A 24,639-nucleotide genomic window follows, 5' to 3' on the forward strand; every position below is an offset into this window, starting at 1 on the left:
GGAGGCAGAGTGCTGTGTGTCCAGGTCGCTGGAATGAGGCCTGGTATGCACAGAGCAGATGCTGAGGAAATGCTTATCAGACATCTTGATCGGTGGCTTCAGGGCCACTGAGGAGCCTGTCCTCTGCCTGCGCTGACATCTGATGACCCCCTCCCAGCCCTGCTGGGGCTGAGGCCCTCCCTGCGGCTGGCCGGGAAGGAGGGCCGGGCGGAGGAGTCTTTGATGTCTGACCGTCCCATTCCTTCCTCCCAGGAAACTATGCCCCAGACGTCCGTGGTCTTCTCCAGCATCCTCGGGCCCAGCTGTAGTGGACAGGGGCAGCCCGGCATGGGGGAGCGAGGCGGTGGGGCCGGCGGCTCTGGGGACCTCATCTTCCAAGATGGACGTCTCATCTCAGGGTCCCTGGAGGCCCTGATGGAGCACCTGGTCCCCACAGTGGACTATTACCCTGACGTGAGTGCCTGGTGACCGACGGGGACGGCCGGGGAGGGAGGCTGGGCTGGGGAGGGAGGCCGGGTCAGAGTGGACGGAGCCGCGGGGGGCGGCGCAGGGCAGCCGGGAGCCCTGCCCTCCCCTCCCCTGCTCTCCTGCCCCGCCCGTCTCTGCCCCTACTGCCCCCAGGCGAGTAGGAGGTGGCCCTGGGGGAGAAGAGGAGGCTCAGGGGCAGGCCAGTGCTGCGGGGTTCTGGGGAGGGTCCACCCAGCATGGGGCCTATCTCTGAGCTGGGAAGCTGACTTTGTACCCGAGCCGCCATGCTTCAGAATGACTTCCACTCTGGCCGCCTACAGACCCCGGGGCACCTGCCCATGCGGGCAGGGCAGCCCCAGGCCTCCCCGTCACTCCAGATGACGTTAGCAAGTTCTTGGAAGCGTGAGAGTGTCCCCTGTCGTGTGTGGCTTCCCTTCTGCCGCCGGTAGTGACCACTCATGGCGGAGTGGGCTTGCTCCTGGCTCGCTCTCCAGGCGCCCCTCCGTCCTAGGGGCCGCGTCACACATGGGGCTGCGAGGGAGGGTGGGGAGCAGCCGCCCCTCCGCCCTCCAGCTGGGCTTCCCGGCTTCCTGGCCCACCCTCACCTGCCAGGCTGCCTCCCTCCCTCCCGGGCTTCTATCCACACCTCTGTCTATCCATCCATCCACCCCATCCATCCTCTCGCCCGGCTGGGGCCTCTGTTGGGGGTGCAGGCATGGCAGCCGAGGTTCTGGGCGGCAGAGCCAGGAAGAGGGGACCCCAGGCCCTGAAGACACCTGGAGCAGGGCTGCAGCCCCCAGGGGTGGGGACCTCCAAGCCCCATGCTGGTCTGTGCCACAGTGGCCTTGTGTCCACGTAGGGGGAGGCTCCCCTCTCAGCCTGTCCCAGAGGAGCCTCTTCAGCCAGCTCCTCCTGTGTTGTCCCCAAAATACTGTGCCCCAGGGTCCCAGCCTGAGCCCCAGGGGAGAGCAAAGGGCAGGTGGTGGCAGAATGGGGTCTCTCCGGTGAGCACCTGGGCTCCCTGCCTTCTCCTCACGCCCCTGCCCTGCAGACCCCTCGGAGACGCCAGCTCCTGCTCTGGGCGCTCCTCTGCCCTGGGCTAAGAGCTCCCAGATGTGGCCGCCGGGCGGCTTTCTTCACATTCAAACCCTTCTGCTTCGAAGGGGTCCTTGAGGGTCTCACGCTGACCAGCTGGGACCCTAGAGTCTGCGTGCTGCATAGCCTGGGGACAGGAAGTGGGCAGTTTGCAGTTGTCGGGAGTGGAGGTGATGGGGGAAGGGGGGGTTGCTGGTAGAGGATCCTCTGCTACTCCAGGGAAACCGCCTCTCCCCGTGGCCTCTGAAGGCTGTGTGGGGACCATGAGGGCCTGAGGGTGGAGCCTGGTTCCAGGAACTGCACACCCAGCACACACGGCCCGGCTGGCATTAGGCTGGAGCAAGGGAGACCTGCTTCTTTGGGCCTAGAGTTGGGGCGGAGGCTCCCGGGCCCCTCAGCCTGCAGCAACCAGGTGAGGGTGGATTACTGTCTGACTAGAGTCCCCGGGAGAGCCCCAAGCAGCCTCCCCACCCCCAAGTCCACCCTGTCTGCAGGCAGGGGCCTGGCAGAATCCACATCAGACAAAAGCTTCTGAGAGCCCTGGGTCCTGCCGCCTCTCAGTCCACGAGCACCCCTCAGCCCGCACCACAGCCCGGTGACAAGGACGCATGGGCGTGGGACCGGGGGTCCTGGTGTGGCAGGTGGGGGCGAGCCCCGCAGCTGACTGGTGACCGAGGCTTGCAGCAGTTTCTGATGTGGGATCCTGGGGCCAAGGAGAGCCTGCCCTGCCCCACAGACAAGACCCCCACAGACCCCCCACCACCCAGGCCCTGCCTCACTGGCCACGGAGCATCCCTTGGCGCCTGACCCAGGGAGCACTGTGGCCTGGGCAGCAGGCCCACCCAGGTCCGGAGGGTCCCCCCAACATGCACGTTCGGATTTAGTTCCCAGCGTGGGGTTGGGCAGTGGGTAGGGAAGCCTCCCAGCAGAGTAAGAGCACTGGGAGCTGAGCTCATCAGGGGAGGTGGCGGAGAGCTGCTGCCAAGTCGGGTTTTGTCTGTGCCGTGCCTGGTGGGCAGAATTGGGGAGCAGTGAGGACGAGGAAGGGCATTCAAGGTGAGCTGAGCTATGCAGCCTGTGCTGGGTCTAGGGGGCGGCTGGGCCATGGGGCAGGGTCGGCCGCGCCACCCCTGGGGACCACACCGGGCCTGACTCCCTCGTCACTCTCTCTATCTCTGTCTTCAGAGGACGTACATCTTCACGTTTCTCCTGAGCTCCCGGGTCTTCATCCCCCCTCATGACCTGCTGGCCCGCGTGGGGCAGCTCTGCGTGGAGCAGAGGCAGCAGCTGGAGGCTGGGTCCGAGAAGGTAAAATGAGCTCCTGACGGTGCCCATCTTGCTCACGCTTGGGCAAGAAGCTGGCTCAGGATGGGGCCTGGCTGAGCCGGCCAGGTGCCCTTCCTGTTGGGGGCAGGTCTGCCTGTCTGGCCTCCTGGCATCGCTGGAGCTGGGCTTCCTAGGGGTCTGCAGGGGTGCACGTGGAGTACACTCCCCGGGTGCTGGAGGGACTGCCGCTGGTGGGTGCCCGCACCCGGTGGAGGACCACAGTGGACGGCTCTCCTGCTCCAGGCCAGGACCCCAGAGGGAGAGTCCGGCTCAGCTTGTGGAGAAGGCCGGCTCACCTCCTGAGTCACCGCCCCCTCTAAGGAGGGTAGGCGCGGCACCTGCAGGCTGGAGTTTGCAGTGGCGCAGATAGGGGTGTCTGTCACAGTCACGTCTCCTGACCGAGTCAGGCTTTGGGTGGTCAGGATGATTACGAAATCACAGCTTATCCCTGAGGCCCTGGGGCAGGGGCTGGCAGGCAGACTGGCAAAAAGCCGGCAGGGCCTGTTCCCAATGACCTGTCCCTCCACCTGGCCGGGCCTCCTGCCACCGGAGGTTTGCAGTGAAGGCTCTTCCGAGTGTCCCCTCGGGGGTCTGTCTCGGGGTTGCTGGGCTGGGAGCGGGACGGGCAGAGACTGCAGTGTGGGCACCAGGAAGGGTTCCTGAAGGCATGGGTGGAAAACAGCCAGAACAGAGTGAGTGGGAGATGGAATTTGAGGTTGAGGGTCAGCAAGGGGTCAGCAGAGGCCTGAGAGGAGCCTGGGGCGAGTCTGCCAGCCTTGTCTGGGGTGACGTGCAGGGCGGGGCCTCTGAGGAGGGAATGCAGGCCTCCTGTTCTGCTGAGTGTGGGTGCAGCAGGCACCTGGGGGTTGTCAGCAGGGCCTCCTGAGGTGCCGTGACTGCCATGACCTAACCAGGGCCTGGGCAGGGGGCGAGGGTGGAATCAGTGGGCTAAATAAGACAGGCATGGGTGGCCGGGGGCAGGCAGGTGTGGGGGTGGGCAGTGGGGTCATGAGGGGGCCAGGCCCCGAGGGCAGGCAGGGCCAGGATGGTCCAGGTAGGCACAGGGGGCGGGTCAGGGGCAGGCAGGAGCCAAGGTGGGCCCAGGAAGGGTTTGGGGAACCTGAGCGGGGCCGGCACCGAGCATCCTGTACCCTCTTCTTGAGCTGTGTATGCGTGTGGACCTGGGGAGAGGACGCCTGGGGTGTCTGCAGTCCTTCCTGGCACTTGCCAACCTGCTTTTCACGGAGAGAAGGCAGTTTCCTGCTTAACATTCATAATTTTGCTTGCTTTTCCTCATTTTTTTAAAATACTTTTGTTTTGGCTGCGCTGGATCTTCATTGCTGAGGGTTTTTTCCTAGTTATGGCGAGTGGGGGCTACTCTCTAGTTGTAGAGGGTGGGCTTCTTATTGTGGCGGCTTCTCCCGTGTGCAGCGCGGGTTCTAGGGTGTGCGGGCTCAATAGCTGTGGCTCCCAGGCCCTGGAGAACAGGCCCAGGAGTAGTGGTGCATGGGCTTAGCTGCTCTGTGGCGTGTGGGATCTTCCTGCATCAGGGATCGAACCTGTGTCTTCTCCACTGGTAGGCCAGTTCTTTACCACTGAGCCATCAGGGAGGCCCTTCATCGTGTTTTTTATGGGTAACTTCTAATTACAGCAAATGAGACTAGTTTTCTATGTCATGGTGGTCTTTTGAAAATGAATTTAAGTGAAGAAGAGAGCTGGCGTCAGGGGAATGGAAAGTGAAGCAGGGAAAGACAGAACCGCAGGTGGACGAAGGCAGCGGGGGTCTGTCCCTACCCGGTAGCCCTCAGCCCAGTGTCGGGGCAGGGGACGCAGGTCCTTTGAGGATGGGTGGGGGGGCCACAGACCTCACTGTACCTGCCCTGACCCAGGCCAAGCTGAAGTCCTTCTCAGCCAAGATCGTGCAGCTGCTTAAGGAGTGGACGGAGGCCTTCCCCTTTGACTTCCAGGACGAGAAGGCCATGGCTGAGTTGAAGGCCATCACCCATCGGGTCACCCAGTGTGATGAGGTGAGGTCCCTCTCAGACCCTGGCAGGGTGCCTTGTCTGGGGAGCTCTCTACATGGTCCCCTTGGCAGTCACTCTCCTGAAGAGGGCTGCCGGGCGGCCCTATTTGCCTCTCACCCCCATGAGGGCAGCTCAGCTGGCCAGCAACACACAGGCCTGCCCTCGGCATCCTCTGCACATGAACACCCTGTGGCTAGAGTGGGAATGGTCCCAGGCCCCCTCCTCCTGCCATGTGGGTGGGTGCCTAGTGAGAGGTAGGTCCCCGGAGATGAGCTGGGTACCTCCAGGAGGTCCCTCCAGCCCACGACAGCGCCTTCTCCACCCCCGCCCCTCAGGAGAACGGCACTGTGAAGAAGGCCATCGCCCAGATGACGCAGAGCCTGCTGCTGTCCCTGGCTGCCCGGAGCCAGCTTCAGGAGCTGCGGGAGAAGCTCCGCTCACCGGCCATGGACAAAGGGCCCGTCCTCAAGGCCAAGCCTCCCGCTGCTCAGAAGGACATCCTGGGCGTGTGCTGCGACCCCCTGGTGCTGGCCCAGCAGCTGACACATATCGAGCTGGTTAGTGTGGTGGACACCCTTCTAGTGCAGGGCTGGGGGGCACTCAGATGCTCATCCTCTCACCAGCCCCCACAGGGTGCGGCAGGGTCTCCCCTGCTGGTCAGACTGGGGTGTTGGGGGAAGCCCGCATGGCAGCTTTGACCACTGCCTCTGGCAGGCGTGTGCCCACTTGAGCAGCTGGTTCCCCAGATCACGGCAGCCCCGTGTTCATGGCAGGGGCTTCCAGGGGCAGGGCTCCTCCCACCGGCTCTGGTCCCCTAGTCCTGCCTGCGCCCTGGGCTGGGCAGGCACCCTGCATGTAGCAGCCGTGACCCTGAGGCTTCTGCACACAGTCCTGTCCCCCTGCTCCCAGGGGGGCCTTCCAGACCCCTGGGGTACTTCTGGGGGCCCTGTCCACTGGGCGCTCTGAGGAAGGGCCGTGGCTGTGGTGCCCACCCAGGCAGGGAGGTCCTGACTGCTGCTCTGGACACACTCTGTGCGCTGAGGGTGGGGCTGCCCTGAGGAGGGCAGATGGTCACCCCTCCTGTGCTGTCTCCCTGCTGCCCCAGGAGAGAGTCGGCAGCATCCACCCCGAGGACCTGATGCAGATTGTCAGCCACACGGACTCCCGGGACAAGCACAGGGTGAGGGCTGAGGGCTGAGGGTCTCTGGAGGTGGGGCTCACAGCTGACGCGCGTGGGTCTGGTCTCCTGGCACCTGCTCCAGGGGTGGACGACGGCCATGCAGGCTGATGTATGCTGGGCGGGGGGCTGTGTTCCCAGAGGCCTCCAAGCTGATCCCTGCAGGGCTTGGAGGGATCCCCTGGGGGCCCGCCCAGCAGGACCCCCCTCCCCTCCCTGCTTTCACAGTCTCCTCTCCCGGCTCCTTGGTTCTCGGGGTGGGGTGAAGCAGCACCCACAGGCAGGGTCCTTGGGCTCCCTCTGACCTGCCATGTCCCTGCAGTGCCGAGGGGACATGACCAAGACCTACAGCCTGGAGGCCTATGACAACTGGTTCAACTGCCTCAGCATGCTGGTGGCCACCGAGGTGTGCCGGGTGAGTGCTGCACGGCGGCCCCAGTGGGGCGCAGTCTCCTCCTGACCCCACGGTGTCCCCTGCGGCTCTGCCTCCCCTTCCCCACAGAGGATGAAACTTTGTAAGTGGAGTCAGGAAACTTTTATTGCCAAGGCCTTGGAAGTATCACACCCCCGCCCCCGCCCCAAAGCGATGACTTAAATTACAACAGTGACCCACTGTGGAAGCACCCTGTTGTGCCCAGCATGGTCCCCTCTGCCTGCCCTCCTGCCCCTTGGCCCAGCAGCAAACCACCACGGCCTCATCTCCTGCCTCTGCAGCCTGGGCATGTCCCCTCAACCCGGTCCCACAGCCTCTGTGGGCACAGGCAGCTCCCCATCAGGTTGCCCTTCAGGGGCTGGGGCTGGAGGGGACGACCCCCAGTGGGGCCCAGGCTGAGTGGTCTGGCCGCCCTCCAGGTAGTGAAGAAGAAGCACCGGACCCGCATGCTGGAGTTCTTCATTGACGTGGCCCGAGAGTGCTTCAACATCGGCAACTTCAACTCCATGATGGCCATCATCTGTGAGTGTGCGGCCCCCAGGGTCCCCCTCTAGTGCTGCGGGGCCCGCCTCCCCCGGCCCTCACCCTGCCTGTCACTCCCTGCAGCTGGCATGAACCTCAGTCCCGTGGCGAGGCTGAAGAAAACGTGGTCCAAGGTCAAGACGGCAAAGTTCGACGTCTTAGAGGTAGGTGTCAGCCTCAGGAGGGGGCTCCCATCGTGCTTCAGCCCGTGAGGACGTGCTGCCCCGAGTGCTGTCCGGTGTCGGGCGTGTCAGCAGGCCTGGCCGCGCTGCCCCCGGGAGGCGGGCGGCCCACGCATCCTCGGCTTCGGGACTTCAGTCAGAACCGGCACTGCCTAAAGCAGAATTCTGGGGAGAGATTAGTAGGGGTTTGGCAAAGGCAGGCCGATAGCCTCAGGCTGGGCAAGGCTGACCAAGCGGACTGGCCTGTTCCCAAGGTCCTGGCTCATCTGGGTGGCCCAGGGGCTGGCCAGTGAGTGTGCAGCCTTGACCAGATGTACCTGATCACAGAATCCAGTTTTGTAAGAGTTTGTGGAGCTGGTCAGATTTGGGGCTGTCGGCCTCTGCGAAAGGGCAGAGGAAGGTTTTGAAGGAGGTTAAGACGCATACTCAGGAGGGAAGGAAGAGGTGTGAGCGAGCTGCTGAGACTTCTCTCCAGCTCTTCCTTTGATGCTCGGACCCTAAACCAAAGGCCTGGCCTGGTGCACAGCCCGGTGCCCTCTGCGCCTCCCCCGCTGTGCTCACTCCTGGAAACGACGGGCTGCCCAGAGCTGCTTCCTGCAGAGGGTGTCCTGAGCAGGTCTGAGGGCTATGGGGGTGCAGTGCCCTCCACATCCTCCCGTCTGCCCACAGCACCACATGGACCCGTCCAGCAATTTCTGCAACTACCGGACAGCCCTGCAGGGGGCCACGCAGAGGTCCCAGACGGCCAACAGCAGCCGGGAGAAGATCGTCATCCCCGTGTTCAACCTTTTCGTCAAGGACATCTACTTCCTTCACAAAATCCACACCAACCACCTGCCCAATGGACACATTAACTTCAAGGTTAGCTCAGCCCTGTGCCCCGTCCCTACCCAGGGAGGGTCATGGCTGCCAAGTGACCTCCGGGTGTGCAGTGGCCCTAGCTCTGGGTGGGTGAACTGGTTACACAGCTCGGCAACACAAGGACCCCGGAGAGTGAGGTCAGGGTGTGTTCTGGTTGGCGGTGCTGTGCTGTGCGTGGGCCCTTCTGGGGTCCGAGCTGGCTCTGTAGGGCTGCTGCCCTGTCTCGCTGGGACCAAGAGGGCGAGCAGCAGGCTGAAAGCAGAGCCTACGTCCCCTTCCCTAACCAAGGTTTTCAAGCTTACAGTGACAAATCTTCTGACCCTTCAGAAATTTTGGGAGATCTCCAGGCAGATCCATGAGTTCATGACATGGACACAGGTGGAGTGTCCCTTCGAGAAGGATAAGAAGATTCAGAGTTACCTGCTGACGGCTCCCATCTACAGCGAAGAAGGTGAGCACCCCCTGCCCAGGTACACACTGTAAAAGTCATTCTGACATGGGGTGGTTATTCCCATGCTACACGGGGGACACTCAGCTCTCGGGAGAGTGCATGAGGGTGGGATGCGAGCAGATGGGAGATGAAGGACAAGAAGAGATCGGGCTCCTGAGAGCCAGGATGGGGCTGGGTCAGCGCTGCGGAACCAGAGAAGTCTCAAGAGTCCCCAGGCAGCTGGGGGCCCCACACAGCAGACCCCTGGGGACCATCCCGGGCCAGACATCACTGCCTTCTTGGTCTGGGAGTTCCTTCCTGGGCCTCACTCCACCCTGGAAGGGAGAGTTTGAGAAGGGTATGTGTGTTGGGGGCAGACTGACCGTGTGTAGACATGGCTTCTGAGGGTCTTCTTGTCTCTCAGCTCTCTTCATCGCCTCCTTTGAAAGTGAAGGTCCAGAAAACCACATGGAAAAGGACAGCTGGAAGACCCTCAGGTAGGAGAACTCCAGGAGCAGTCTCGGGACCCCACGACCAACCCCCATGCCCGAGTCTATAAGGAAGGGAAAGGATGAGGTGAGGCAGCATCCCTGAGGACCTGGGGTTTGAATTTCCCTGATCCTCCCTCCATGGCCGGTTCCTGGCAGCCAGACCTCCCCTAGTTGCACAGGCCTGCCCGGGGGAAGGGCCTGCGGCCGCCTGACCATTTCCCCATTCCCTGCCCACCTTTAGGACCACTCTCCTTAACAGAGCCTGAAGGCACGGATGCGGCCTGCAGACGCTGGATGAAGCACACTTATGTACTGAGTTTTAATCTTGATTGATATGGGTTGAGATGAGGAGGCCTCACTGGTTGGGGTCCATTTTGTACATAACTTTTATGAAGAAAAAAATAATTATTTCATGCATCAACCTTTGGCACTTAACAAAGTTCTTTTGTTTACTTTAAATAACAGGGCAGGGCCCTGCTTTGGGGAGGGGTGGGGAAAGAGTATCATGGGAGATGGTGTCCATGATAACATCTTATTCTAATGAAATGTAGATTTTTATTTTCTACTTTTGATTATTAACATCTTACAAAAAAATATTTTAAAAAACCCAACCAAAACCAACGTGAGCCCTGCCTCCTTTCCAGCCAGATGTCGGGGTTAGTGCCTTAGAGGGTACTGGAGGCCGGTCTCGCCCGCAGCTGGGCCGCTGGAGGCGCCGGGAAAGTGCTGCCCTCAGTGCCCAGGCCTGCGAGGGTCCGGCAGGAAGGGCTCGGGTGGCCGGGGGTGGGGGGTCTCATTTGCTTATTTCTAGAAGTGCACCTTGAACATGGGCTTTCCAAAGTTTACATTTTCATTTTCCTTTATCAGGGATTTATCGGGGTCAGTGGGGAGGGAAGGGGGATACCTGGCAGCGTATTTTCTGTTGGAATATGTCTGGCAAATCACTCAACTACATTTTAGGAAAAGAGAAAATCTCAAATAACGTAAGGAGGGGAATCATGGAATTGTCAGTTTTCCAGGCTGTCACTTTGACACGCTTAGCCGTAATGAAGTGAAAACACAGTACAGTGAAGGAAGGGGACACTGAAAGCCACCTTGAAGTCCAAGTACAAAGTGAAAAGAAGCAATTTACAAATCAGTACCCTCCTTCCCTCTGGGCTGGGGGGCACCCCTAGTGGAACTGAACCCAAAGGTAGCCAGGCCCATATCTGCCGGAGCCCATGCACATACGCCTGCCCGACATTTGGAGTTGTTTCCACACCAGGACTCGAGGCATGCGCTCCATTTTCTGTCTGACTTCCTGGCCGTGGGACCACGACAGCCCTGCTCCCTCCAAGGCCAGAAGTGGGCAGTCCACGCTGACTGTCTCCCTCTTGGCGGGCTTTCATTCCACCCAAGCAGACCTCGAACTACTCACCCTCTCTCCCCCTACATGGCTGGCGTCAGAGCCTCCAGCTGGGAGGCCTGGGTGAGGATGGATCTGTTTTGCCAATTCCCAGAACTCCTGGGAGAGCCTGGAGATGTGACGCCGCCGCCTCAGGGGGAGGTGGCTTTGTGATCTGCTGCTGATGCTGCCCTCAGCCCCGGGTGGAGCGAGGATATTCACACTGTATTGTCACAGTGTTTTTGCACTTTTCAGATGTTCTCGATAGTACATACTGTATACTGATAATACATACTGCTTTATGTATTTGAGATAAAGGTTTAAAACTTGAGAGTCTATATTTGGAATACAATGTTGGAACCTTTTTTGTCCACGTGTTAAGGAGCTTCCACATCAGTGTGCACTTCACTGGGTTATCAGTTCTAGTGCCGACCTGCCACAGTGTCTACATTTGCTATTTGGTTTTTCCAATTTGATACATACCCTAACTCTGATGTTTTGGTATTTCGAGATGAACTCTGAGTATCAAGCTGTACCATAATGCAGGATGTCAGCTATTGGTGTGACTGGACGTACTTGCATCAATAAAACAACATGTTGCTCCCCTCGTTTGCCTGTTCTCTGTGTGTGGCTGTGAGGATGGTGGCTCTGATGCTGGCAGGAGGCACAGGGGTGCCTGGCCAGAAGGGAGGATGAGATGCCAGGGCCACCACGGCCTTTCATCTCACCTCCATATTCTGACAAAGGGCTTTTCAAATAATGCAAAACAAGAAAAAATTGTACAAGAGGCAGGTTCTCTCCTGCTTTCCTCAAAGACAGATCCAGGAAGGATATCACTAGCAGCCATGAATTATGCGGTCATATAAGTTCAGGGCCTACCTTCAACGACTGCCGAGGTTCCTTTACTGCGGGGCGGACAGGAACCTTTGGTGTCCCTGGGCTCTGGGGGTCTCTCTGGGGGCTGGGGTGCGCTGGCCGATGTGCTTCTCCGTTGCGGTTCTTCTGTTTCAGCACTAGAAGAGAGAGTTGTTGAGGGGCACACAAGAGCTTGTGGAACTGAAGGAAAAGAAGTGAGAGGCTGCCTTTGTCTGGAATGTCTCACGGCCAACGTGTCAGGTGCCCAGGCTGGACGAGGTCAGCTCTGCAGACCTGACACTGCTCCTCAGAGCCAGCCCATTAGAGAGCGCTGCCCACAGAAACCTTTCTGTGCTAGGCGGGACAGAGCCAGCTCAGCCCATTAGAGAGCGCTGCCCGCAGAAACCTGTCTGTGCTAGGCGGGACAGAGCCAGCTCAGCCCATTAGAGAGCGCTGCCTGCAGAAACCTGTCTGTGCTGAGGGGGATGCTGTGCTGCGTCATCATCCACCAGTATAGTGGTCACCAGGTGTGCCGAGGGACTGGCACCGAAATGTGGCCAGTGCAAGAGGAACAGAACTCTGACTTATTTACACTTGAATAGCTAGTGGCCACCGTACTGGAGAGAGGCAAGGCCTGGGGGCCCTCGTCACCTGCTGCCCCTCCAAGTGCCTTGTGGAATGGACAGCATGCAATAGGGGCTCGGGTGTTTGTGGAGCAAATGAGGACCCCTGTGAGGACTCCTAAGTGAGTTTTGGATCAATGAAAACACTTTTTAGGTCTTTCCACTCAACAGCATCCTTACTTTCTTGGTATAGTTAGTCTTGGAAGTTACTACATACCTTCCCTGAAGAAGGAGCAGCACCTCACCTGGTCTGCATCTTGGAGCTTGAGCTGGGAGTGGCAGGCGAGCTGGCTTGGCAAGCCACGGCACTGTCCTTCACACATGGGGCGGTGCCCTCCAGGCAGTGTTTCTGAAGGTGTTGGTCCCCACCCAGCAGGGGCAACAATGGGAGACTCAGGTATGGATCTTCAGCAAAAATGTTAAGGGAACAATGTTGTCAAGAATAAAAGAAAATATCCATCAACAGATGCATAACGAAGTTGTGGTACATATATACAATGGAATATCACTCAGCCATAAAAAGGAACAATATTGGGGTCATTTGTAGTTAGTTATGTGGATGAACCTAGAGTTTACCATACAGAGTGAAGTCAGTCAGAAAAAGAAATATTGTATATTCACACATATATATGGAATCTAGAGAAATGGTACTCGTGGGCAAATGTGCAAGTGTGACACAGAGAGCAGAGCTGTGGACACAGCAGGGAGAGCAGAGGGTGGGGCGACTTGAGAGAGCAGCACTGGGATGTGTACACTGCCTTGTGTTTAGCAGATAGCTCGTGGGAAGCGACTGTGTAGCAGAGGGAGAGAGCTCAGTGCTCTGCGGTGACCTAGAGGGCTGGCGTGGGGGTGGGCAGGAGGGAGGATAAAGGACGAGGGGACACATGTATACAGATAGCCGATTCATTCTGTTGTACAGCAAAAACAATGACACAACATTATAAAGTAATTATCCAATTAGGGCTACCCTGGTGACTCAGTGGTAAAGAATCTGCCTGCCAATGCAGGAGATGCAGGTTCAATCCCTGGTCTAGGAAGATCCCTTGGAGAAGGAATTGGCAACCCACTCCAGTACCCTTGCCTAGGAAATCCCATGGACAGAGAAGCTTGCTTCCAAGAGTTGCAAAGAGTAAGACATGACTTAGAACTGACAACAACAAATCCTCCATTTAAAAAATGCGAGAAAAAAGAATATGAGTTAAGCACTTGCCCTTTTCTGACAGCATGAAAGACTTAAATGCTTCAGTTCAGTTCAGTCGCTCAGTTGTATTTGACTCTGCAACCACACAGACCGCAGCACGCCAGGCCTGCTTGTCTATCACCAACTCCCAGAGTTTACTCAAACTCATGTCCATTGAGTTGGTGATGCCATCCAACCATCTCATCCTCCGTCATCCCCTTCTCCTCCAACCTTCAATCTTTCTGAGCGTTAGGGTCTTTTCAAATGAGTTGGTTCTTCACATCAGGTGGCCAAAGTATTGGGAGTTTCAGCTTCAGCATCAGTCCTTCCAGTGAATATTCAGGACTGACTTCCTTTAGAATGGACTGGTTGGATCTCCTTGCAGTCCAAGGGACTCTCAAGAGTCTTCTCCAACACCACAGTTCAAAAGCATCAATTCTTCTGTGCTCAGCTTTCTTTATAGTCTAACTCTCATATCCATTTATGACTACTCGAAAAATCATAGCTTTGACTAGACAGACCTTTGTTGGTAAAGTAATGTATCTCTGATTTTTAATATGATGTCTAGGTTGGTTATAACTTTTCTTCCAAGGAGCAAGCGTCTTTTAATTTCATGGCTATAGTCACCATCTGCAGTGATTTTGGAGTCCAAGAAAAAAATCTGTCACTGTTTCCCCATCTATTTGCCATGAAGTGATGGGATCGGATGCCATGATCTTCGTTTTCTGAATGTTGAGTTTTAAGCCAGCTTTTTCACTCTTCTCTTACACCCTCCTCAAGAGGCTCTTTAGTTCTTCGCTTTCTGCTGTAAGGGTGGGATCATCTGCGTATCTGAGGTTATTGATATTTCTCCCTGCAATCCTGATTCCAGCTTGTGCTTCATCCAGCCCAGCATCTGTCATGATGTACTCTGCATATACATTAAAGAAGCAGAGTGATAATATACAGCCTTGATGTACTCCTTTCCCGATCTGGAACCAGTCTGTTGTTCCATGTCCAGTTCTAACTGTTGCTTCCTGACCTGCATACAGATTTCTCAAGAGGCAGGTTAGGTGGTCTGGTATTCCCATCTCTTTCAGAATTTTCCACAGTTTATTGTGATCCACACAGTCAAAGGCTTTGGCATAGTCAATAAAGCAGAAGTAGATGTTTTTCTGGAACTCTCTTGCTTTTTTGATGACGTTAGCAATTTGATCTCTGGTTTCTCTGCCTTTTCTAACTCCAGCTTGAACATCTAGAAGTTCATGATTCACGTACTGTTGAAGCCTAGCTTGGAGAATTTTGAGCATTACTTTGCTAGCGTGTGAGATGAGTGTTTAAATGCTCACCTACTGAAATTGACTGATAAACCTATGCAAAACTTTAACATCCAAGTAAAGGCAGAAAGTCATAGCTTTAATTTTCAGTCCACAAGGGTGTCAGAGAAGAAAGTCCAGAGCTTGCTCAAGAAGGGTCAATAGGAAATCTTAGCCCATAAAGCTGACATATCAAAGAGCCACCCCTCAGCATAACAGTGAACTTGAAATAAAACACTCCTATTCCAATCCCACCAAGATGCTAAGGAAGACTGCCTGTTTTGACCTCAGCACTCCATGGGAATGGGGAGAATTTACCCCTGATAATTGACAACCACAAATCAGTGAGTTTCACAAAGTTTTACAGCACAAATCACACTGGCCAAAAAAACTTCAAGCTCAGAATTTAGTTTAACATGGCCCTGAGCTGGTATTGTCCCTAAGTTACCCAGTGGAAGCAAAAGTTCTGGTCTATATTCTAGTTGGAAAAGTCTCTCCTTAGCTGTGTCTAATATACCATTAAATCCACCTACTAGATTATAAATTTTTCATTTCTAGATGCTCTATTTGGATAAATTCTGTATAAATTACCTACTTATACAGATGCTCTTTTTTGTCCAAATATACTTGGACAAAATCCTGGATAAATAACTGGAATGTAACACAGAAAGGCAAAGGTTGTAAAATATGAAACAGATGTAACATATGTTATTAGAGTTACAGAAGGAAAAAGAATGAGGCAGAGACAATGAAAATGTAATAGCTGAGAATCTTTCAAAGACAATCCAATTAGCCCAAAGACTCTCAAGCAGGATCAGAAAGAAAAAAATAAAATCTGCATACAGACATATCATAGTGATTCAGAATGGAGACAAAGAAGAGATTTTAAAGACAGCCAGAGGGAAAAAAGGTTGATTACCTTTAATGGCATATCAACTGTTAAGCTGATAGCTTATTTCACAACAGAAATAACTGAAGGCAGAAGACAGTGGAATCATAACATCAGTGTGCTGTGGAATTAAAGAAACCTCAGCTAGAGTTGGAACAGGCCAGGAGGGGGAGTTCTCATACCCAGCTACGCATCATCAATTACTTCAAACAGCAAGAAAGGCAGCAAACATCTCCATTACAGGAAGGTGCTGCCTGCTCTATCACCAACTAGGAAGAAAGAAAACTTCTCTTTTTCTTCAGCAAGTACAGAAGCCCACCAACTAGAATGAACTCCCAGCTTCCTCCAATGAACGTTTCGGTTAATACAGTTCCTCCCAATTCCCCATTTTACCATATAGAAGCAAGTTTCCTTTTCTTGTTCTCTGATTTGCCTATGGCCCACTGTAGTTCACTTATTCTGAAATGCAATGCCTCTGGCTATTCCTGAGTAAACTCACTTTTCCTGGTCAAATCCCTGAATATATTATTAGAGTTGACAATGCTAAAAAATTTCTCAACCTAGAATTCTAAACCCTTCAAAAATATTTCTTAAATGAGATAAAGATATTTATAAACTAAAATAGAGTCTGGCATAATGCCTTCGCCAAAAGAAATTCTAAAGGATGAATCTTGACTCTACTACATGAAAATTATTTCCATATGAATCACAGATCTAAATATGAAACGCAATCAATAAAGCACTTAAAAGAAAACATGAACATTTAATCTTTACTTTGGAGTAGGCAAAGGTTTTTAAAATTGGACACTAGCCATAAAAGAAAGCGGATAAACTGGACTTTATTACTAACAACTGCTTATTAACAGGTAACATCAAGAGAATGAAGACCAGTCCCCTGCCTGGCAGAAGATATCCACAATATATAAATCTGACAAAAGACTCATATCCACGGTACAGAAGTAACTCCTATACATCAATTAAAAAAAAAAAAAAGCCCATGAAAGAAAAAAGGGCAGAAAAATGGAATAGGCAATTTCACAAATAAGATATTCAAATGGCCAATATGCATCTGAAAAGATACTCAACATCATTTTCCTAATGATAAGCTAAAATCAAAATTAAAAAACTACACATTCAACAGAAATTAAAGAGTCTGAATTTAAAATGTTAAAAATATTTGTGGGGATGATATGAAGCAACGAGATCTCTCATATGTGGCTGGTAGGGGTTCAGTTATTTGGAAGGACTGAGAAAAATTTGACAACATCTGGTAAGACTATTTAAGAAAAACGAAAAGCACAAATAAACAATATCAAGAATAAAAAGATTATCATGATTGATCCCAGACATATTACACAGATAACAAGAGGAAATGGCAAACAGCTTTGTATGTTTCATCTAAAATTTCAAGTTTATATGTATAAATTCCTTACAAATAGCACCTTACCTAAAATAACTCAATCAAAACTGACTCTAGAAGAAACAGAAAATCTGAACAGTTCTACAGTCATTAAATAAATTGAGCTTATGATCAGAGATTTTCCTGTGTAGAAAGGTTCAGGCCCAGGTAGCTTTCAGGAAGTTTTGTCAAATATTCTAAGGAAGAAATAATTACAGTCTAGAAACTATAGAGTACAAAGGAACACCTGTAACTTAGTTTATAAGCGAGCAAAACCTTTATAGAAAAGCCCAAGAATGAGAAAGGATGTACAATATATAGGCAATCTTATTCATGAACACAGATGAAAAACACCAGAAAAAAGTACTTATATATGAACACCCATACACAAATATATACAGATATGCAAATAAATGCTTGCATATGCATGTAAACCGAATCCAGCAATGTGTAAGGGTCATGTATCAGGACAGACTGGTGTTCACCCCAGGAGTGCGAGGGTGCTTCAGAAAATTAATCCATCAACTTAACATATTTAAGATGGGAAAGTCATATAATCATCTCAAAAGATGTAGTAAAAATATTTAGCAAATGCTTTCAAGCATGATAAAAACTTGCCAAGTGGTACCAGAAGGTAACTTTATTAACTTAATAAAGGGTATTTATTAAAAAAAAATACCATACTTACTGAGGAAACTGCAAATGTCTCCCTTGAAATCAGAAATATGGGCAGAAGTCCACTTTTACCACTTCCAATCAACACTGCAAAACAAATCCTAACAAGCAGTTTAAAACAAGAAAAATATATAGAAATTGAAAAGAAACAAAACTTCTCTATTACTAATAGATATATAATTGTGTAACAGAAAAAATGCCAACTAGAAATACAATATTAGAGTTGTTTGGGACTTCACTGGTAGTCTAGTGGTTATGACTGCACTTTTTCATTGCAGGAGGCATGGGTTTGAGACCTGGTCAGGAAACTAAGATCCCATGTGCTGGTGTAAAAAAAAAAATTGTGTTTGGCAAGGTTACTGAACACAAAAATTAACACAAATCAGTCTGATTTCTAAACATCATAAAAAAATAAAAAGAAAAAAGAAAAACAAAAGATATTTACAGTGGCATCAAAAATGCAAACTATCTAGGAAAAAAAGCTTTAAAAAAAATCCACTGTGTGAAAAAGTACAAAACTTAACTGAAGATAATAAAGACCAAAATAGATAATATCACGTTCAAGGACTGGAGGGCTCTGTATGATAAAATGTACTTTTTCCCCAAAGTGATCTTATAGATTCAATGAGATTCTAATAAAAATTCACACAAGTTTTCATGAAACTTAACAAGCTTATTCTAAAACTTTTATGAAAGTACGAAGGTTACAAATAACCATGACAATCCTTAAGAACAAAGCTATGTATGAGATATTCAGAAGATAATAGAGAACAACAGCTTTAAGATATTTTTCTCCATTCTCAAAAATTAATACGAAGACTATATAAAGGAAAAAAGATTAACCAAACACATTAAAGTTAATTTTTATTCATCAAAAAGTACCATCAAGAATGGGAAAGGACAAGCCACATCCCAGAGAAGATATCTGCAAACATTAACCAGGAAGAATTGGTACTCAGAATATATGAAGAATTCCTATGAATTTAAAATAATCGGCAAAAAGGCTGGAAATGAAAATTGTAACTACGACTCACGCCAAAAGCCCACTAGATTAGTAAGAATTAAGAAGTCTGACATAATTAAGTATTGCCAGGGACGCAAAGTGGACCTCTCACAGTGCTGAAGTGGTCCACTTTGGGAAGTAGGCTGAATACACACACACTGGTGACTTAGCATCATTACTCCTGGAGAAGTTCTCAAACACTCGTAAGGGACACGCACAGCAGTGTTCATGGCAACACTGCTTGTGACAGCAAAAGCAAATAAGAAAACAACAAGAAACCGAGAGATCCAAATATCTGTAAAGAGCAGAAAGAATACTGCAGTATATTCATTTAGTGGAATACTAATCAGTAATTAAAATGAATTAATTTTGAGATTAACATGAGTGAACCAAAAAAGAAAAAAACCCACGGTTAGAGAATATATGATGAAATAATACACATATTAATTCGAAACAGGCAAAACAGTCTATTGTGTAGATATACATACATAGTTGGGAAAACAGTGAAGAAAAATAAGTGAAAAATTATCACAAAAATCATCAGGATAGTGACTAATATGGACAGAGTGAGGGTATGTGATTAAGAAAGTGCACACAGAGACCTTTCACCAACAAAGTTCAAGATTCTAATCTGAATAGCTGCTACACTGGTGTTGGCGTCACTGTTCTTTAAAGTACACAATTACATGTCATGCAATTTTCTGTATTTGATACTTTTCAACAGAAAGAAATTAGCTTATCACATTTTCATTTAACTTTTGGTAATAAAATACTTTATTGGTACCTCTTACTATCAAAAACATAGTAATGTTTCCATTGCTTAGCTTCCATCTTTAAATTAAAAGCTTGTTTTTTTAAAAAAGGAAAAAATTCCATTTGGTTCTGTCAAAAAACAAGCTACAACTCACTTCTGTAAATAATTAGGTTCTCTCAGTTTAAATATCTTAATTCACTGGTTTTTACAATAAATAACTGTATATAAAAGGAGACAATGACCTGAACAATTTTGCAGAGAACATTTTACACATCTTAAAAAACCAAGCCTAAATGCTATCCCAACTTAATACTTAGAAGAATACTCAGTAAGAGTTATTGTAAAATTGAATTCATGTAGCACCAAGAAGTTTAGGACTTATAATATTTCAGATGATATGATATACGGAGCAAAAAGAATAATGATTTGTCTTCCATGAATTTTCAGGGGTTTATATACAATAGAAAGAATTCCGTATAGGTCCCTTTTAAAAGTCACAAGTTCAAAAATCTATACATGGCTTTCACCACATCTCCAATTTGTGGATATAGCGATTGACCCTGTGGCAAAAGATCCATGTGTGATAAACAGCACAGTACAGTCCTATCTGAATATAACTGCTTACTCATCTTGTCTCATTAATATAATTTATACCTCAATTAAAATACCATTTTATCTGCAAGTTATATATTTCCCTAAAATACCCTATAATTCAGATTTCCATTCAGATGATGTTCTGCTCTGCCCCTTTCCTTGAATCAGTATGATCTCCTGGCACACCTCACTAAATTGCTTGGTTTTCTCCTCTCAGTGAAACTTCCCCTCAACTCAAAGTATTATAAGGATGTAAATACAGATGTAGCATAATTAACATATAAAACAAAAGGGATAATACAAACACATGGATCCATGCTAAATGAGACAACACAAAGCAAAAAACACACAACACTATGCTGTGTTCACCTATTCTGAACCGCAAGAAGGCCCTGCTAGAGCCCTGGCTCGTGTAAACTGATGTCCCCAGACACCCCTAGTGTCCTGTACTCCAGCATAACTAACTGTTGTGTTTAAGGTGTTTCCATATTTATTTGTTTGTTCAGAACAGCCTATAGCAACTCTGACTCTTAATCCAAACATGATGATAAATTAGTAACATTATATTTTTAATCAAGTCATAGATTCTATCCTTAGTATATTCTACTATTACACATTTGTTTAAAAATAGACATTCAGGGGGCTAGGCAACACAAAGCTGAGGAATTTTTATCTCTGCCTGCTCTTCATTAGTTGGGGATTTTAGATATGTCATTCAGTTATCCTCCACTTCAGTGAAAAAGGATTCTTTAAGCAACTGACCAAAGATCTTCATTTAAAACCAAGCAGGTTGACTCAGTGGTCAGCAGGTGAAGAACCCTTGTTGACACACTCCATCCATAACCCTCCATCTTCTCAAAAGGAACAGGATGCTCCAACCTACCTTGAGCACAACACATTCCACCCCTCAGCCCAGATGCAACCAGGATACACATCAGCACATGAAGCCAGGTAGAAATTAACTCAAGACTACTCTTAGAACAAATACCAGATTTTGATTTGTCAATGATCCATAGTGAGGTATGCTCAGAAAAAGAGACTTTGCATTGCAACGCTGCTTTTTCTTCTCACACCAAGTTTAACTGCTGAAGTAATATCAGCAAGAATACAAAAGCCATGTCTTCCTGAAAGAGGCACTGCATCTGGAATTGGAATTAAGGCTAAGCAAATAGTGCTGGTTTGCGGTCCAGACTAGTGTGTCAACGATTACATTAACCAACAGCTTCGCTATTTGTCCTGTATGCCTGTTTGTGAAGATGCGTCTCTATCTCCTCCCTGAAGACCAGCATTCCCAGGTGCGAGTGAGAGGCCTCGTTCATGGCTTTGGACTGGATGCACATGCGGTACTGCTCAGGGGTCAACTCGTCAGCACAGCGCTTCTCATGCCAGAGGTGGAAAAGACCAGGAACCGGAGTCCGAATCACAATCAGGTCACTGTGTAAGTATTTTCGATACAGATGAACATCTTCTCCACCCCAACCTTTTACTTCCATGTCAAATCCACCTGCAAGATCAAAACTCATACTATTAAATAGCTGCCTGGCAGAGCACAGTCGAACCTGGTAAGATTTAAACATTCTGCTTCAAATGAGATGACATGTACAATCTAAAGACACCAGAAGTAGAGGACTGACATCTTGGCTTAGAAATACAGTTATCAGCTGATAGCTGGAAGGTCAAGGGTCTGTTGTTGAGTATCAAAATAAGATTAAATATTTGAGAATACTTTGCCAACTTCAGTTTTATAGAAAACCTCTAGAAAGTCAAATAAAGGAGAAGGAAACCTAAATCACCCATAATATCACCACCAATAATGTTTTATGGTGTTTTCCTTCTATCCTTTGAGATCTAAGTTTTTCTGGGTCACAGAAAATTTTCTGTGAGGGGGGGAAACAGAAGAAATGGGCCAAGTGGGACACATAAAATTGAGAATGGACATACAGATGATTTAAAGCCACATTAGTGGGTGAAATTACTAATAAAAGTTTACAAGGAAAACAGGGCCCAGGTCTAACTGCTAAGAAATGCCAAATATCTAGAGGGCAAACAGGCAGAGAAAGTCAGCAAAACAGACTGAGGCAGCCCCAGCGGAAGGAGAGAATTCTGGAGAATGTGTCATCACAGCAGTCAAATGAGGAAAGTATCCTGAAGAAATGGTCATGTGCTGCTCAATTAAAGAGAATCAGGTAGATTTTGCAACGTTAAACGTCACTTACAGCCTCACCTAGAGCACAGGAGATCAAGGTCACACCATTTTTAGGTTGGTTTAGGCTGAACTAACTTTAAAGAAGCATGGAGAATACAAACTATTTTGAGTTTTTTGAAGAGCTAGAAAAGATTCTGAAAGATGGAGAAAAAATTAATTCTTTAATTAAAATCTAGGTTTCCAAATGATGTCTTTTTATCAAATAATTCCATGTCACTTAATATCATACTTACAGGATGACAAGAATCCTGAGATCTCTGAAAAGTATTATTTTAAATAATCACAGCTTTAATAAATGCTATGTTTGGTATATCTTGTCTTTTCGTACTTGTAGATATGAATAAGTTCCTCAAATATTAGAGATGGTGTAGACAGTGAAAATAAATAGAGGACTTCCCGTTTCTGTCCAGCATGTACAGACAGACCTTCATTCCATCCTTCCAACAAATAAAAAGTTGAACAAACTGAAAACTCAACTCTTCTCAGATCCCTCAGAGAAATAAAGTCACAGGGCAAACCGCTCTTCCCTAAACTGAAGAGATAGACAGGCGGGTAAGACAGAATCACAACTATCACTGTTAGAGAAGAAACAGACCAGAAGAAACCTCCAGGGGAACCAGTACAGGGGTAGGAAAGTCTGAACTGATGAACTGCTAGAGGCTCAGTGGAAAAATCCAGGAGCTGAAAACTCCAGAGGGGCCCATACACTTTTGTGAGTTTTATCTCTAGGTTTACCAGGTTCTCACAGTGAAGACTGCAGAAAAATCCCGCAGTGCTTTCAGGAGGGGGACAAGAACCATTCCGAAATATGCCATTTTTTGTTCTTAACAAGGTCTACCCTCAGGAAAAACTATCCTACCAGAGCCTAAGCTATCTGGGGCAAAGGATATAGCCAACTGGTCCACTCTAGCCATCCTGTCCTACCTAAGATTGGGGGCAGTGTCTGAGAAATGACTGCAAAATTCATGGTCCAGACTCACAGGATCGCTGAAGAAAGGACTGAGACCTTATCACAGGACTACAGAGCACTTTCTCCTCTCCCACGCCTTACCATCACATCACTGAAGGCCTGTTTACCTCAGTCTTTACCCAGTACATCATGTTCAGCTATGGAAAAAAATATTAGGCCAACTGAAGGTCAAAAAATATTGAAGAGAAAGAGCATCAGAACCAGACTCAGATACGGCAGGGATGTTGGAACTATAGGACTGTGAATTTAAAACAACTATGATTAATACACTAAGGGCTGCAATGGAAAAAGACAATATGTAAGAACTGATGGGCAATGAAGCAGAGATAGAGTCTAAGAATGAATCAAAAGAAATGTCAAAGATAAAAAGCAGTAATGAAATGAAGAATGCCTCTGCAGGGCTCACCAGGAGACTGGACTTGACTGAGGAAAGATCTCTAAACTTGAGGACACGTGAATAGAAACTTCCAAGACTGAAAAGCAAAGAGAAAGAAGACTGGAGGTGGGGAGAAAAAGGAAAAAAACAGATCAGAATATCCAAGGACTATGGGATAACTACCAAAGGTATAACATTTGTATAACGGGACAGCCAGAAGGAAAGAGGGAAAGGAATACAAGCTTTAAATGAAGGAGGCGAAACTGCAAACAAGTGCTGCTGAGGGGCGGGGGCTCCCTGTCTCCCCAAGCCCACATTCACAGGATAGAGGCTCTGCACGAGGGAGAGGGAGTTGGCGATGGACAGGGAGGCCTGGCATCCTGCAGTCCATGGGGTCGCAAAGAGTTTGACATGACAGAGCGACTGAATTGAACTGAAGAGGGAGACGGGCCCTTCAGCTCCCACCTAATGTTCTGATCATGAGGCAGGGGTGTTCTTCTGAGAGAACTGTGCCACCAACTCCACGCCCAGGTCTCGAGCAGAGACGCAGAGCTTTTTAGGGGAAGAGGCAGTCCATAAGAACAAACACTCCAGAGCTCTTCCCAAAGGAATTGACTTTATCTGAAAGAAAGTGTACAGAAATTAAGGTGTAAAGGGGCTCCTATAAATATGGAGATTTGGTGATGAACAATTAAGAGCCCATTAGAGCAAGCTAAAACGTAGGCCACCCAGTTTACCAGACAGGAAGGAAGAGAAACAGCTAAGAGTCATCCTGAGGTCCAAACAAACCTCAAAAACTTGCCTCCAAAACTACCCTACAAAAGGGTTTAAGAGCTTCTCTGTGCCTCAAATGGTAAAGAACCTGCCTGCAATGAAGAAGACCTGGGTTCAATCCCTGGGTCAGGAAGATCCCCTGGAGGACAGAATGGCAACCCTCTCCAGTATTCTTGCCTGGAGAATTCCGTGGACAGAGGAGACTGGTGAGCTACGGTCCACGGGGTTGCAGAGAGTCAGACACTGAGCTGAGTGACTAACACTTTCAAAAGGGTTTAGTTTAATCTGTTCAGACTGGAGCAATCTATGTCCCAGAGCACTGTCCTGTGAGCAAATTAATGCAGCCTAATAGCCAGGTGTGACACCAACAGAGGCATGGGAGGAGACAGTGAAAAAGATATTCACTCAATCCAAGGTTGCCCCAGGATGACTGTTCACACGCCCTGACGAGTAACATGAGAAGTGACATGAGACGGAGGATGGGGAGCCACGAGTCACTAAAACAGTAAAGCAGAGTCAACTAATAAACAAGTAAAGGTGAAACAAAATGTAGGCCCTGGAGGCAGGGAAAATTAATATCTAGAATCAACACAATATATAACTTAGAATGTCTCATTTTCAAAAAAGAAACATATTGAAAGAAACGAAACTGT

The 24,639-nt window shown here is 49.3% G+C and overlaps 2 protein-coding genes and 1 long non-coding RNA gene across 4 annotated transcripts in view; 1 reads left to right on the forward strand and 2 right to left on the reverse strand.

Annotated features, from left to right (window-relative positions):
* The first annotated feature begins 255 nt into the window (after window positions 1–255).
* On the forward strand, window positions 256–9,275 carry RASGEF1A (RasGEF domain family member 1A). The gene is made up of 12 exons (XM_068982002.1): window positions 256–453; window positions 2,749–2,871; window positions 4,779–4,916; window positions 5,249–5,470; window positions 6,019–6,093; window positions 6,413–6,505; window positions 6,943–7,045; window positions 7,130–7,209; window positions 7,897–8,088; window positions 8,416–8,539; window positions 8,943–9,015; window positions 9,251–9,275. The coding sequence occupies exons 1-12, from the start codon at window positions 259–261 to the stop codon at window positions 9,273–9,275; spliced, it is 1,443 nt and encodes a 480-aa protein (XP_068838103.1). The 5' UTR covers window positions 256–258.
* Window positions 6,951–12,807, reverse strand: LOC138087124 (uncharacterized). 2 transcript variants are annotated; one of them, XR_011145473.1, is made up of 4 exons: window positions 12,117–12,807; window positions 11,273–11,406; window positions 8,902–9,071; window positions 6,951–7,392 (listed from the first exon to the last, which is right to left on the reverse strand). It is a non-coding gene; the product is annotated as an uncharacterized lncRNA (long non-coding RNA). The 2 variants fall into 2 exon arrangements; XR_011145472.1 differs by having other exon boundaries at window positions 6,951–9,071.
* Window positions 12,808–18,842: 6,035 nt separating this feature from the next.
* CSGALNACT2 (chondroitin sulfate N-acetylgalactosaminyltransferase 2) overlaps window positions 18,843–24,639 on the reverse strand; it is a 28,857-nt gene continuing 23,060 nt past the window's right edge. The window contains exon 7 of the mRNA XM_068982349.1: window positions 18,843–21,164. Coding sequence (XP_068838450.1) covers window positions 20,872–21,164 — 293 coding nt within the window. The 3' untranslated portion in view covers window positions 18,843–20,871. The remainder of the gene's footprint in view (window positions 21,165–24,639) is intronic.

The sequence above is a fragment of the Capricornis sumatraensis genome, chromosome 10 (genome assembly GCF_032405125.1).
Source record: "Capricornis sumatraensis isolate serow.1 chromosome 10, serow.2, whole genome shotgun sequence".
In the NCBI taxonomy this organism is placed as follows: domain Eukaryota; kingdom Metazoa; phylum Chordata; class Mammalia; order Artiodactyla; family Bovidae; genus Capricornis; species Capricornis sumatraensis.

Excerpts from the sequence above, each read along its gene's own strand:
- RASGEF1A (XM_068982002.1), top strand. The coding sequence starts at position 259 with ATGCCCCAGACGTCCGTGGTCTTCTCCAGCATCCTCGGGCCCAGCTGT. Across the intron at positions 7,046-7,129 it reads CTCCATGATGGCCATCATCT|CTGGCATGAACCTCAGTCCC; the intron begins GTGAGTGTGCGG and ends CACTCCCTGCAG. Across the intron at positions 9,016-9,250 it reads GACAGCTGGAAGACCCTCAG|GACCACTCTCCTTAACAGAG; the intron begins GTAGGAGAACTC and ends GCCCACCTTTAG.